We start from the raw sequence: 15,142 nt of genomic DNA, 5'->3' as shown, positions 1-15,142 counted from the left end.
TCGACTTACAGCTCAATTTTGTTTGTTTTCTAAAGAGGATATGGTATCCGACATTGTAGCGAGTTTCAGGATATCGGCCATTTGATTTATAGTTGTCAAATGTTTTCACCTAGTACTCCTGTCCTGCAATATCATAATAACGAACTGTTGGTGAATTTTGAGTACTTTTGTAGAATGCAGCATCCATGGTTACAACTGTTTTAATGACAGAAAACATCATGGTCTAGATGCTAACAGACATTTCAATTTCTTTTCCGAATTGTTATAAAGGATTACCTTTCTATTCTGCACGGTAATATTTGTATCAACTTTTTCTAGATACGGCAATTTAGTTGGGGGGATCTTTTCTCGTGGTTCTAAGGGTACCCATGTTATGCAAAGTTTTCTGAGGAATCCAAAGGGAGTGTATCGAGGCAGACAGAGCAATCCCAAAGTCTTGCAGACTGTCATATTCTAGTTAAACGTTAGAAATCTAATCTAGTTAGAGCGATCTCTAAGCCTTGTGTAATATGTCAAATATAAAAAGTTTTAGGATCTTATAAATCTTTGTGATTCATGTGCTGCTGTGATGCTTTCAACGTATACATCGTAGTTTTCACACAGCGGGGTATATTTGCTAATTTTTGTATTGCTTTAGGCCCCGTTTACACGGAAACGGATCCGCATAGATCCGTACCCAAACTGGCTACAATAGGCCTTGCATTTACAAGGGCACGGTAGGATCCCTATCTTTTCTGGGAGAGATCCGTATCTTTCTGGGTACGATACGAAAGCGAATCCATTTGGATCCGTACCTTCATCGGCGCCGTGTAAACGGGAAGAAACGGATCCGCAAAAGCACGGCAGTAAAACTAGACTGCTGCTGGGGTCAATGGAGGCTATTTCAATTGTACGCAGCACTCATCATTTAACAAAGAAACTTCTCTCCCACCCCCACTCTTTTCCACAGTCGACAGCCTTTCTGAACCCTGTCTTCATCTTGTTTATTTTCTTTTCACCTTTTTTTTAATTTTTTCTTTATCCTAGCTATTTTGAAAGTCCTAAATTGCTGTTTCTGGATAGGTCTCGATAAATTTTAGTAGAATGTCTTCGTATTTCGACATAACAGTCCCCAAGTGTTGTCCATTTTGCATTTTAGCAGCATTGTAATCCATAACTACTTTCATCAACAAAGCTGTCTCCTCGTCCGTCAATGTAAAAAATGAGCGCTTATCGTTGCTTGCAAATGACGCCATCTTAGATGATCTCCCGCCAAAATGAAAATTAACAATTACCTTGTCTTTGCACATGCTTAGAAAAAGCGATTCGACTTTGGTCCGTTCCCGTGTAAACGCTTTATAGTTTAGGATCCGATCTCGTGTAAACGCTTGTGGATCGAACCCATATCGTACCTAAAAGGTCCGGATCTTTTGGATTCGTTCCTTTTTCTCTCGTGTAAACGGGGCCTTTCTACTTTCAAGTTAGGGGTCTGGAGCACAGGCTAGGGGAGCAGCCGCTCAGAAAGTCGGTGTCTGAGAAAAGTGCAAGTTTGCAATAGAATTAGTACCTTAAAGGGGGACTTTATATTTCGGACAATATTAAAACGTTTTTAAAGACTGCAAACGACTGTAAGAAATATTCTTAAATGTATTTCAAGCTTATCTGAAGGGCTTCGTCGCAAAAATTTTCTTCTCACTTCGCTCGCACAGAATGTTCTCCTTTAAAACTCTACAGAATGTTCAACAATTTATTCCACGTTATAGGATTTAAATAGAAAAGCCTTTCACGTTTTTTAGACAATCCCGATAAAAACGAAACTAAAATGCTAAAGCGCTTCAATCCTTAAAAAAGTTAGATTCTGAAATGCTTGTCGGGGATTTTGCTTCAAGGAGAACGGAATTAGTTTAAAACATTTGAATCCTGTTTGTTATTTTTAGATATTTGATTAAAACTGTGGAGAATCAGTTTGTACACGTAGTGCTTCCTCGCCTTACACAATTCAGAATGCAAGCGTTTGATGAATTGTCAAGGAAATAGGCAGTTGTAGAATGGGGTCAGCTACAAAAAGCCAGATATGTTGTTGTATAAAGCGAAATTGCCAAGTAAAAAACCTCTACCGTTTTACCTCACTTGCTCTTCGCAACGGAAAGTAAAGTTTGCACGCAGGCTACATAATCGATTATTTGTGAAAGGTGAGGGAATGCAAAATGTAGTATAGACCAAAGGGTGGAAAGGGAGTTCCACCACCCAAGCGGAGAATTTATGAGATCAATTACTTCTGGATCAGTTTTTTGCGTAGATTTCGAATTTGGGTGCTGATCAACAGTTTAAGGGGGCTTTTCCGAGATATCGGGGGTCTAAAGACAAATTTCAGGGCTAATTGCTACAAATTTGTTTTCCTCAATAAATTTCAATAAGGTAAAAATAGATATGTTCTTTGACTATATCTATAATTGTTGGCTGATATTTGAAAGTTTTTTCTATATTTAGAAATTAGGGGCTCAAGGGAGGTGTAAAAAACTACAATTTTCCAAAAAAACATTTCTGTTACAATATATTTAAAATACTATCAAGTCTGCCAAAAACATTATTCATCTCCATCCTTATCCTCAAACATATCAATGCCTCTTCTTAAGTCTTCCGCTTCTACAAGGTCGTCAACCTCCACTAGTAGTTTCAAAACATCATCTGGAATTTGCTCAAAAATTCATTAGACAGAATTAGAAAAGTTATCTTTCCATCCGTGTGTACTTGAGCCTTGTTGCTCTACCATTGGTTGAGAGGCTTGTCTGCACATATGTGCAATGTAATTTGAACGCTTGATGTATCTTAAAAGGTTGTTTTTGCATGGTCGTTGCAAAGAGAGGTCTGTGATTTTTGACCCCTTGAAAAATGTTTCCAAAAATTCAATTAAGATAAAACTTTAATGTTTAAAATGTCTTTTTATGACACCAGGTGAGAGTACAATTAATTTTACCCCCTTCAAAAATGTCAGGAAAGTAGCTTATTACATTTTCCGCTCTCCCCTTTCCTGTTGATGTGATACGAGAACGACCCCTTAAAAGAACAACCAACTATCACAGAAGTTCGTAAAACAACCTACTTTTGCGACGTTACGTGAAAAATAAAGGGCCCCAAATTTCTTTAACGATTGTTACAAAGGCGCCTCCAGTGAATTTTTCCCGCCAGAAAATAAGCACCTGACGTGACATTCGTCGAATAATTAGTTGTGCTGAAGCTGACATGGTGTAAATATAAAATGTTATTATGGAATTATTTGCGATTATATATGTAAGTATTGTATTTCCAAGCTGAATTTTGTTGGGTTCAATTTTAAAGTTTATATTATTGATTTAAAACTCGTAAATGCATCCGATAACACTTCTTCGAGTTTCGTGAAGCTGAACATCAAAGTATGCTGGAAAATGACTTTTTTATAAAGTGAACCCTTCCTGGCATATTTCCTAAGTAATTATTTTGCAGTGATAGCTAAATAACATTTTTAGATGGCGTTTTAAGATCATTTTAGATTGAATGATTGTTATAAATAGACAGAGGTATGTTTAAAATATCATGTTAATGTTTTAATGGCCATAACTTTTCTTAAAAACAAGATCGCGAAAAAGCCAACACTGGAAATGTGCCCACAAGCCTCCTCGACACTTCTGCAAAATTAAAGAAAATTTCCCCAAGAATTCTAGCATCAGGACTTTTTTGAAGAAGGGGTGGTCAAAATTCTAAAATTTGTCATTTCTCGCAATTTGATTGGTTCAAATCGATGGGGGTTCCCGCTTTGGCGATTCCTTTCGCAGCCAATCAAATTTGACGCCTATGCTGAAATCGACTGCCTTGACGGACCCAGACCTATTCAACCAACTCAAACAACCGCTCTTTATTGTGTCTTTTCCTCAGAAACGCAACGAAGTTACGAGGAATCATTATGTTTGACAATTTGATGAAGAAATGGTTCTCTGCATTCTTGATGGACCAATCGGCATGTGTCGCAATATATAAACAATTGTATTGTCTATTGTGCCCGTAATTCATTCAGCAACTTCGTTGCAAGCTCCCTGAAAGTGTCCGGTACTCTAACTGTAGATCGAATGGTGGCCACCAAATCAACAGCAAAGCAAATTGCCTATCACCTCTCTTTTTTCCTTTTTTCCTTGTCTTTTTTCTAGGTATAAAACTTGCATGTCGTCTAAAACTTGCTGCCAATGTGTCGCAGAGACCAGGTCGATGATAGATATCAACGTCTGGACTGACCCTCGATCACGACAACTATCTTGGGAACGAGGTGTCTACTGAGATACTGCTCGGAGGGGAGGGGGTAGGGTTGTTTTTTGGGGGTGGGGGTATAATTGTTTTTGGTGGGGATAGGGTTGTGGGGGGTGGGGGACTTTCGGTATTTAGAACCTGCAAATGCCCGATAAATGCTTTCACAGTGCGGTTAGTTTAGCTTTTATTCTGAGGAGTATCACACATGATCCTGTGTTTTGTTTACAGACAAATTCAATGCGTACATTCCAGGGCCTAAAATAAGCGTTGATCTGACTCACTTTGTGACGTTGTAAATAAAAATGGGTGAACTGTAATTGTAGTAAGTGTGGATTTGTAAATAGTGCATTCTCTTTAAAGTGCAGCATAAAATGCCAATCGAAAAACTGAATTCGGAATCTACACGAAAAACTGCTCCAGAATAGATTGGTCTCATAAATTCTCCGCTCTACTGGTGGTGCTCCCCTTCCACCCTCTAGTAGGCCTATTTAGCAACATCACAAAATGCTACCGAGACAACTTTTTCTGCTTATTTGATGTTGGTCAGGACTTGAAAACAGTAAGAACAGTCATATTTTTCGAAATTAAATTGATTGAGTGACGACTGCGATACATCTGAAAAAAATTCCAATAAGAAGTCTATTGCTGAATTCGACTCAATCCTCTATTAGGATTATTCAAGGGGGCCTGTTTTAAAGGAATAACTTTGGTTGGGTATTCAATTGGGAAAAGGTGTTTTTCAAAGGTGGTGGTTTATACAAAAGATTCCAGTCTTTGGGGTCTGTAGAAGACATGACAAATGTGTTTCTGAGGAAATTTTGAATTTCATCCAATCTGGTTTAAGGAAATCTCAGGGGTGGCGCCAGGGGAGGCTAAGGGGGGCTAGAGCCCCCAATCGGAGCAACCTAGCCCCCCCCGGAGCGAAACGAGCAATTTTTCGGTGCACACAAAATTTTTTTGATTTAAAGAAATAACTTTCCTAACTTTAGGAATCACATTTCAATCCAGCTGGATTCTCGTTCTAAACATGTCTTTTAGGGCCTGTTTACACGGGACCGGATCCAAACAGCATCGGATCCATTTGGATCCGATCTCATTTTTCAGGGTGTGTTTACACGGGATCGGATATGAAAATACTTGCGTTTACACGGGATCGGATCCGTATGGATCCAAAATGCGCGGGTTTGTGTGCGCAATCCAATTACGAAATTTTGGCGGCAATTATTCAATAGCAGAAGTGAGAAAAATGGAACCTTTGTCTCTTCGTCAGTCCAATTAAAAATTTTGCTGCACTACTTGGGGGCGCAGTGAGAATCCAGTTTTCTTGAAAATTCACTCTTGGAAAAACAAAAAAAGGAGGAATATGGTTTCCCAGAGCATTTACTCCACAGCAAACTGTAACTAGTGTTCCCCTTTCTTGAGAAACAGCAGAACCCACTTGCTTTACTCTCTTTTTAGCCAGAATTTTGCATGGCCTTTGAACTGTTGTTACACCAGTTTCATCAACATTCCATATCTGGTCGCCACCAAACCCACCATCTCGCCTGAGGATTTTCTCGAGGTTCTTGAAGAACAACCCTACGTTGCTTCATTAAAATTGGCCATTCTTTGAATTGATGTGCTTTCTGGTGTTCTAAGAGAAATTTCATTATTTCTTTCTAAAAAACCACTTGCCCAGTCTTTTCCAGCTTTCTCATTTTGCAACCACGACTGGGGTATATTCTCAAGTTTGTTGGCAAAGCCAGTTTAAAGGCCAATATCTGCAGCTCATCTATGGTGATCCCGTAAATAATTGCTGATGCTTTTTTATGTAATTGGAAAGATCGCTTTCCATCTCTTTACTAAAACACAGCCTAGCTTTCTTATAACCAATATGAACTTGCTCCGAAGTGCTATTTTCCTCCCATTTTTGCAAGTATCGAGCTAAAGTACGATAATTATTATCATGGGCTAATGCAGCCTTTCGTATGCTCATTTCCTTCTTTCTGAATTGCTGCATCAATCTTTGGCACTTGTCCTCTGTTTGTCTTTTTCTGATAATTTCGCTCCATCTTATAAAAAAACAAATAGGCCAGGGCCGCCGGAGCCAGGAGAGCCACGGAGACACAGGCCCCCCTGTTTGCAAAAAGTATAAAAATTGCCCCTTTTTGATAAACAAATTGCGTTTTTTTTTCAATGCCAGATATTCTGCCTTAAAAAGCCAAGTAACATAACATAACTCTGGGCGTTGTTGGAGGATCATTCACTGAATTTCCTTAAATCTTTACTTGGTCTTGATGCAAAAAATCAAGCTCCTGTGATGAATAATATCAACTGCAAAGGTGACTGCCATTTTCGCGAGAAAAGTTCTTTAGTATTAGTGATTAGTGAAATTATACGCATATACGCATTAGTGAAAGTTCGGCATCAAGTCCCCGGCGTACACAGTCAGTTGGTGCAATGTATATCGTGTGTGTCCCAAAAAGGAGAAACTGGACCCCTATCTCTGAATCTGGGTTAAGTAAAATGTAACCTATACTGTGACTTTGCCAAAATTGTGAAACTCTTTTTACTGAGATTATTCAAGCTTGAGCAGGAATTTTTTATACCAATTCTTGTTAGAACCATTCCTTTTCTTAAACTTATGTCTCGGCAAGTTAAAAAGCAGAGTTCACTAAATTTGATTTTAACAACAATCCCTTATATTATAGTTCTTAAAGGAGAACTGACATGCAAAAATAACTTTGGCTTATTCGATGCAGAATTTGTCGCTGACTTCAAATCTGGAAAAAAGTTTTCTTCTTAAGCCCCGGCAAAACGACTGGACATTTGCGCTGGTCACACACTGGACATTGCTCACTTGTTTAGAGTATGGACATCAAAAAAATATTGGTGGTGGCAAAACGACTGAACATTGTCCAGTGAACTTTTTCCCTGTTGAAGAATGCGGGTGGGAAAACTGGCAACAGGGCATCTCTTTACCTTTGAAAATACACTTTTCATAGCCCTAACCGTGTTATCGTATGAATTAGAGTGTATTATTGACAAGTGGCTAGGACAGCTAGGTTTATCAAAATCACCGTACTCCTGCTCTCTGGCATCGCTTTCCTTATCGGAACTAAAGCTAATCTGATCGGAAGACTCGTCGTTACTAATAAAATGCCTTTTCTGCTATTGGTCGGATTGAATTTTCACGTTGTTTCCATTTCGTTCGCGGTATTGACTAGGAAAGTTTGTTAAAGATTTGAATAATGGAAATAAATTCGCGCCAAATCCTATCCATTACATTCATTGCGCGTGCGCGAACTGGACAATGTTCAGTAGAGTGGCAAAACGACTGAACATTTCTCTACAACATCTACGAACAAAAAAAATTTAAATCCTGTCCACTGAACATTTTTGACTACCTTCAAAATCGACTGAACAACACTCAACATCGCTGAACAAGACTGGACAAGGTGGCAAAACGACGCAACATTTACGCTGGACATTTGTCCAGTGCATGTTCAGTGAAAATGTCCAGTCGTTTTGCCGGGGCTTTAGATTCGCCGTTTTTCTGATATTTACACTTTTATCCGTCAATTAGGTCACAGCCAGGACTCGGGAATTTCCCGAAGCGGAAACAAGATTATCGCCAGGAGTTGTTAAAATTCTCGGTTGACGTCACAAGTGACATGTTAACAATGCCGTTGTAAAGGCTTTCACCGCAACGGTGAAAGTACAAATGAAGTTTCGTGTTTTATTGAAAATAGTCCGCGGTGGAAAGGCAAAAAATTGTCAGACATTTCATTTATAAGTATAAAGAAGCTAGAAAATCCTAGCTACATGTCTGCTAGGACGCTAATATCCACATAAAATTTATTTTTATGCCATGATATCTTCGCACCAGCATGCTTTGAAACATTGAAAGAACCTCTAAGCTTGTGAAAAAAGGAGTCGACTTTGGTTGAAAACTGATACCGTTTCTTCAAAGTTTTTATTTTTATAATTACAAATAAAATCGCAAAATGGGGGTGGGGTGGGTTGAAACAATAGCCAAAAGACAAACGAAATCCAGTGGGGACAGCGGTAAAAGCGATCCTGCAACCTGCTTTAAGTGCAGAAATATGAATTCAAGAAAAAACCTTGGTTGATGGGAGCTGCGAGTGTGACTAAATAATAATTTCACTGAACTTGATAATTTTATTTTAACATAGATTGAGATACTAGGAAATAACACAGTCTTGCAAAAAGACCATCCCCCAGCCAAGTCAAAATTGTTTGCAAAAGAAGATAATCATTATCTTCTTTTGCAAACAATTTTGACTTATCATATTGCAAACAATTTACGCATTATCATAATGCGCCAGTTGATATTCCTATGACAGCTAAACAGCATTTTCTTCGACTAAGAAATCAAGTTCTTTGACTAAGAGCTAAGAGCCTATTTCGTAACTCCAGATTTTTCAACTGCTAGGTAACTTATCAGTTCCCGAAACCCTTCACGCCCGGTGAAAATGGCATATAATCCGCACAAGTCGACTTTTAACCCACCTTTACTATTTATTATCACGATACAGTTAATGCGTTTGAAGCATTGAAAAACAATAATAGAATGTCACATTGATAATGAATAACTTGCAGTTACGTTTAGGGCATCATAGGCATTTCAGCGAATTAGGCCATACAGACAAAGCAGTCTGGCCAAAGACGCCTCAATCTGAAATGAAATTCTAGTTTTAGGATACCTGATCTCATTTCGATTGTAGCAATAGCATTGTTTTTAATAAAAATTCCATACCAGTTTGTACTTCCAGTCTGTTTTTTGTTCATAACATCGTCAATGTTGAGCCATGGGACAACTGTCTGCCCAAGCGGCAGCGCTGGTTGGTAGCAAAAACTCAGAAGGCTGAAATTTTCCATTTGTTTCTTTATAGAGAAACACAATACGTGCTGAGAACATGTCACTTGTGACGTCAAAGATGATCGTCCACTCGTGACGATTTTCGCCTCGAGTCTCAAGTTGTCGGAACAATTGTCGTTTCTCAACTTAAAACGCCTGTATTTCAAAAACGGTAACTGTGATTTAAAAAATTTTATCGATCCTGGAATTTGCTTGTCACAAACTACCGTTTTAGCCAAACTTATTTTTGCGTGTCAGTTCTCCTTTAATGTGTATTAACAAAACCAGACAGCTGTAAAACTATAATTGCAACATATTGCTTACTTCACAACATTGTGTTAGATGGTTTTATGAAGACATGAAAAAGCTGCGTCCCTGCAATGTGTACATGCTAGCAGTAGAGGATCTTTAAACCAAGACTTAAATTTCTTATCTAGGATTAGAACAGCATACAAGACTAGATGCTAAATTTGTTGTACTTCAATGTAATTCCTGCCCTTTTATGTTTCCTCTGATTGATTAAAAAAGCAATCCTATTTTCAAGATTCTATGTCCCAGAATTCTAGTTTTCAGTCCACCTTTTCTCAGAGTTTTTCGGAATTCACATGTAATACGTTCGACCAACTGACTGAGCCTGCCGGGATCAAGTCTAAGGACAGTTGAAAACAGTTTCGTTCATAAGACTGATGAGATGAATCTAATCAATGTTCCAAATTGAATTTTCTATGGCTTTGAAGAATGTGCCCGCACCTTCAGCCGATTGCGTAAAGATTACTCAAACATAAAAATTTGTAGCTTTTGAAAAATATTCCATGAAGGCGAACAAATTTATGTGTTTAAGTGGCGATGGGAAGGCACGAATACCAAGGGGGACTAAATTGTATGTGAAAGTAAGAAAATTAAAATCTTTATTGGAATGGGCTTTCGATAATCATAGAGACTGGAAGACTTTGCTTTGCAAGGAAGAGGGGCTGGAATTGGCTTTGAAGTATGACTAAAAATTCGAAAATTCCATTCAGTTCATAATTTGGGTTGGATTTGTTGGTATTTGTTGAGTATAATGCGCCTGCCACAAGTATGAAAGAAGATTGTGTGCCTGCTTCTTACCCCGGGCAAAATTTACCTACAATGCAAATTATAAGAAAAAAAAGTACAGTATATTGTAATAGAGGTATAAATCATAGATGGAAGAAAGATTTATACTCTCAAAAAAACTTGAAGGCCATGAGATGGGAAGCTATACAAATAATTATGATCAAGAGTGAGTGGTCCCTAAATGGAGTAAATAGCCATGTCTGCTTTCAGCGAAGATAGTTCTCACTATGTCCAGCATGTGTCATTATTTTTATAAATTTCTAAATTACCATGAAATCTGTACCATTTTTGGCACTTACTAATGTTTCGGAAAAATATATTCGTGCCTTTTTTATTCGTTTTGGCCCCCCCTGCTCAAATCTGCGTCCGGCGGCCCTGATATGCTTGTGATAATGCAAAATAAATTTTAAAGTGTTGGCTTTGATAAAGATATCTAAATTGTTTTTAAAGGTTGGTAAATAGTAGTTGCTAAATGAAATGTAACTATGGGGCAAACTGTCACAAATTTCTGACAACAAGCTCCACTTGTAGTAGTAGTAGTTGTCCTTCAGGTCGTTCGACCCCTGGTGATGTTATGAACCTGACGTCTCCATTCAGCTTTATTTTTAGTGTCTTTGTTGAGCTGATAAACTTTTCTTGTTGTCATCGTCTTAATGTTGTCAAACCACTTTGTTGCAGGTCTTCCTCTTCCTCTTTTCCCTTCAATTTTTCCTTGCATTATCAGTTTTTCTAAACTGTTGTCTGCTCTATTTATGTGGCCATAATAGGTTAATTGCCTCTTTCTGATGGTGTTGAATAATGATCATTCTGTTTTTATTTGGCCTAGTACCCTTTCATTCGTTCTTCTAGATGTCCACGGCACCCTTAGGAGTCTTCTCCATACCCAAAGTTCAAAGGCTTCAATCTTTTTCATTTCTGCTTTTCTTATTACCCATGTCTCACTTCCATATGTAACAACAGGAAATACTAATGCTTCGATTATTCTTATCTTGGTATTTAGTGTGATGTTTTTGTCTTTCATTATCGTTGTCAAATTGGTCATAGCCTTCCTACCCAGCATTGGCCTCTTTCTAATTTCTTTTGTGTGATCAGAGGTTCTGGTTAATGTACAGCCAAAAACATTGAATTCCTGTACTACCTCGATGGATTCCCCATCTACTTCAAAGTTGGTAATTTCTGCCGTCGTCATTACTTTTGTTTTTTTTTAAATTTAGTAGTAGCCCTTTTTCCTTGCTTGCTTTCTTAACATTTCTGATAAGTTCTTCCAGATCTTCTTTGGTTTCGGCAATCAGGGTCGTGTCATCTGCATACCTCAAGTTATTAATGAGTCTACCATTTACTTTTATTCCGATGTTGTTTTCATATAGTCCTGCGTTTCTCATAATAATTTCACCATATAAATTAAATAGGTATGGAGATAGAATACAGCCTTGTCTCACTCCATTGCTGATTTCAAACCAATCTGTTGGCCCATACATTGTTCGTACATGCGCTTCTTGTTTATGGTAAAGATTCTTAATCAAGATTATTAGATGTTCTGGAATTCCCATCTTTCTCATCACAAACCACATAGTGTTATGGTCCACACAGTCAAATGCTTTGCTGTAATCAAAAGAACAAAAATAAATTTCTTTCTTTACTTCGCGTACCTTTTCCAATATCCATCTGATGTTTGCAATTTGGTCTCTAGTTCCCCTTCCTTTAATAAATCCAGCTTGCTCAATTGATATTTCTCTGTCAATATAGGGTGTTAGTCTTTTCTGGATTATTTTCAGAAGTATTTTGCTCATGTGAACAATTAAGGATATTGTTCGATTATTTGAACATTCTCTAATATCGCCTTTCTTTGGCAGCGACAAGAAGACAGATCTTTTCCAATCTACTGGCCATTCAGTGGTTTTCCAGATTAGCTGACACAGCTTGCATATGATGTTGAGTGTTTCTTTGCCAGTATTTTTTACCAGTTCAATGGGGATGTTGTCAATACCTGGAGCTTTATTACACGCAAGTTCTTTAATGGCATGTTCTATTTCTGCTAGAGTTGGTTCCGGTTCTTCTGTAAATTCTTCTTCTGTGAAATCATTGGATATGTCTGCATCCCTGCTGTACAAGCATTGTGTGTATTGTTTCCATCTCTCCTTTATCTCTTTCCCCTATGTGAGTACTTCACCATTTTGGTCTTTCACTGTTGCCATGCGAGGTGTAAACTTTCCTGTGATCTGTTTAATAGCGCGGAATACATTTCTTGATTTTCCTTTTGCTTGATTTTCTTCCATATTCCTACAAATATCATTCAAGTATATTTCTTTATCTTTCTTTGCCTGATTTTGAAATACTCTGTTCAAGTTATTAAATGTGGATAAATCTTTTTGTTTTTTAGCGTTTCGTTGTTCTTCAGCAATCTCTATAGCTTTCTGTGATAACCAATGTGATTTTCTTTTTCTCTCTTTCTTAGTAATGTTTTTTCCCGCAGTGTCAACAATGATATCTTTTGTTGTCTGCCATAATTGCTCAACACTAGTGTCCTGTGATTCTAGACATGAGAAACGATTCGATAGCTCGATTGTAAAGTTTGGCGGTATCTTTGTTAAATCATATCTAGCTTGCGCATGTTGCTGTCTTCTCTTTTTTAGCTTTACTTTGATAGTGGCGTGAAGCAGCTCATGATCTGTTCCACAGTCAGCTCCAGGAAGAGTTTTGACTGCCTGTATCGCACTTTTCCATCTCTTCCTGCCCAAGACATAGTCAATCTGATTCCTATTTTTACCATCTGGTGATGTCCATGTATATAGTCTGCGTTTGTGTTGGAAAAACATAGTGTTGGCTATGAACAATTCGTTTTCAATGCAGAATTCTATTAATCGTTCTCCTGCAGCATTTTGCTCCCCTAGTCCAAATCTTCCAGTGACTCCTTTTTCTTCAATATTTCCCACTTTTGCATTCCAGTCTCCAATTAAAAACAACATATCTTTCTTTGGTATATTATCTAGCACTTCCTGTAGCTCTGTGTAAAACTGTTCTATTACATCATCATCTCATCATCAATTTCTCTTGTATTGTTGGTGTCCTGAGTAGTACACTGTGTGATCATCATATCTAAAATCCCCACACCCTGTCCATTTCATTTCACTTATTCCGAGTATGTCTAAGTTTATTCTGTCCATTTCATTTGTTACAACTTCCAACTTTCCTTGATTCATCGTTCTAACATTCCAGGTCGCAATTGTATGGTTTATGTTGTTGCGGAACTGCTTTGGTTTTTCATCCTTTGCAGTGTCAGCTATCATACGCCCTAATGGGTTTAGTACAACAGCTTCATTATTGCTAGAATTACTCAATCCAGAGCTGCACCCTTCCTCAGTAGCAAGTTGAGTGCCATCCGACCTGAGGGGCACATCTTCAGTCACTATAGCTATTTTACTTGAGACTGGCATTTTCATAACATTTTCTTGGCAGGATACTGTAGTAGTTTGCCGTTGCTTTCTACAGATTACAGTTCTCAACTAACTAGAGTTTGATTGCCGCCATTCATCTGGCTGTACCATATTTCTGCCAGCAGTCATAGTGCACGATACTTCATCATTTATTTAGCAAGACCAAATCTCTGCTAAAGCATCTCCACCCTGCTCTGTCGGTGGCGCACGGATGTAGTTTAAGTTCATACCCCAGGAACGATATTTGACCCATATCTGGGACCCTTGCAGGTGCTACCACCCCGGGTCAGGGTGGACCTGAGAGTAGTGGTAATTAAGAGGTAACTCCATTATCCCCAAAACTCTGGATCTCCCGAACCATGTGCTTTACTCATAGAACTAAAACTAGAACAGTTTAATCTATGAGTAAAGCACATCAATAAATTAACCTTTCTTTAAGAGTAATCAAATCGCGTTCAATCACCAAACAACCAAGCCTTCTGGATAACTTTCCACGTGCGATAAGAAAACAATGTCGCCTCGTGTGAACTGAAAGCTTACATAAAGCACTTGAATAGCAAATAACAATTATTCAAATTACCAACCGTTTTCAGGTGAAAAAACAGGGTGTAACAACTTACACCTGCGACAACAGGCCCCACCCTCCCCTACGGCACAATTTCCATCCACCATACCTTCTTTTCTTATTAAACTTCTGTGGTAAATGACAGCAAAAGGCAGACACAACGTCAGCTTCTGAGGTTGCATCCTTTGATTAGCTTTTGAAAGAGCTTCTTTTTTAACGAATTTTCAAAGATTCGAATAAATTCAAGCAAACGAATCACAATTTTGCTCGTCCGCAAAACACAAACCCGAGAAATCACCACACAACACGCGCTGTCTTTCACCCCAAATCTCTACCCTTTGACGCAGTAAATTGAAAAGGTGTAATACCGACAAACCAAAATGTTTAATTGAACTTTTACCGACAAGCCCAAAATTGTATATGGGTTCCTCGAAAAAAACACCACGCCCGACACCCCGTACCTCGGTATGTCCCCAGTATCTACTTTGTTTAAAGAAGAACTGGTATTTTGTAAAGTGATTCTTGATATATCGAAGGGATTTATCGTGGAATCAGGGCCGGCGAACCGGGGGGGGAGGGGGAGGGAGGGGGGGGGGGGGGGGGGAGGGGGGCTTGTGCCCTCCACTTTTCTGCAGAACAAAATAGATTTCAATAATTTCTCAAAAACGTTACAAAAGAGAGCAATCAGCTGTTGATGGGAAAGAAACTGCGAGAATAGAATTTTTTAGAATATGAGAAATGAAGAATCGGCATGATGGGTAACATTGCCAAATAAACAATTTCTGCCGGAATAATTAAACCGAGCAATGTTCCCGTACGAAACAAGAGCATATTTTGTTCTAGACCAATCAGCGGGTTTGTTTACAAAATGTCATTAGCCAATCACCTGCCTCCATTTTGAGCTTGATTTTTCAATGTTTTAAGCCAAAA

General features: G+C 38.4%; 1 protein-coding gene across 1 annotated transcript; it reads right to left on the bottom strand.

The window, feature by feature from the left end:
• Positions 1-5,696: 5,696 nt before the first annotated feature.
• Positions 5,697-14,731, bottom strand: LOC148957546 (protein CFDP2-like). The gene is given in 1 exon segment (XM_089115161.1): positions 5,697-14,731. A coding segment is annotated over 1 exon segment (1,287 nt). The 5' UTR covers positions 13,654-14,731; the 3' UTR covers positions 5,697-12,366.
• Positions 14,732-15,142: the final 411 nt, after the last annotated feature.

This window comes from Rhopilema esculentum, chromosome 21 (genome assembly GCF_057945365.1).
Source record: "Rhopilema esculentum isolate cy_ngs chromosome 21, ASM5794536v1, whole genome shotgun sequence".
NCBI lineage: Eukaryota > Metazoa > Cnidaria > Scyphozoa > Rhizostomeae > Rhizostomatidae > Rhopilema > Rhopilema esculentum.
The sequence above is the reverse complement of the archived record's forward strand: the minus strand, read 5'-3'. Positions and strand labels throughout refer to the sequence as shown.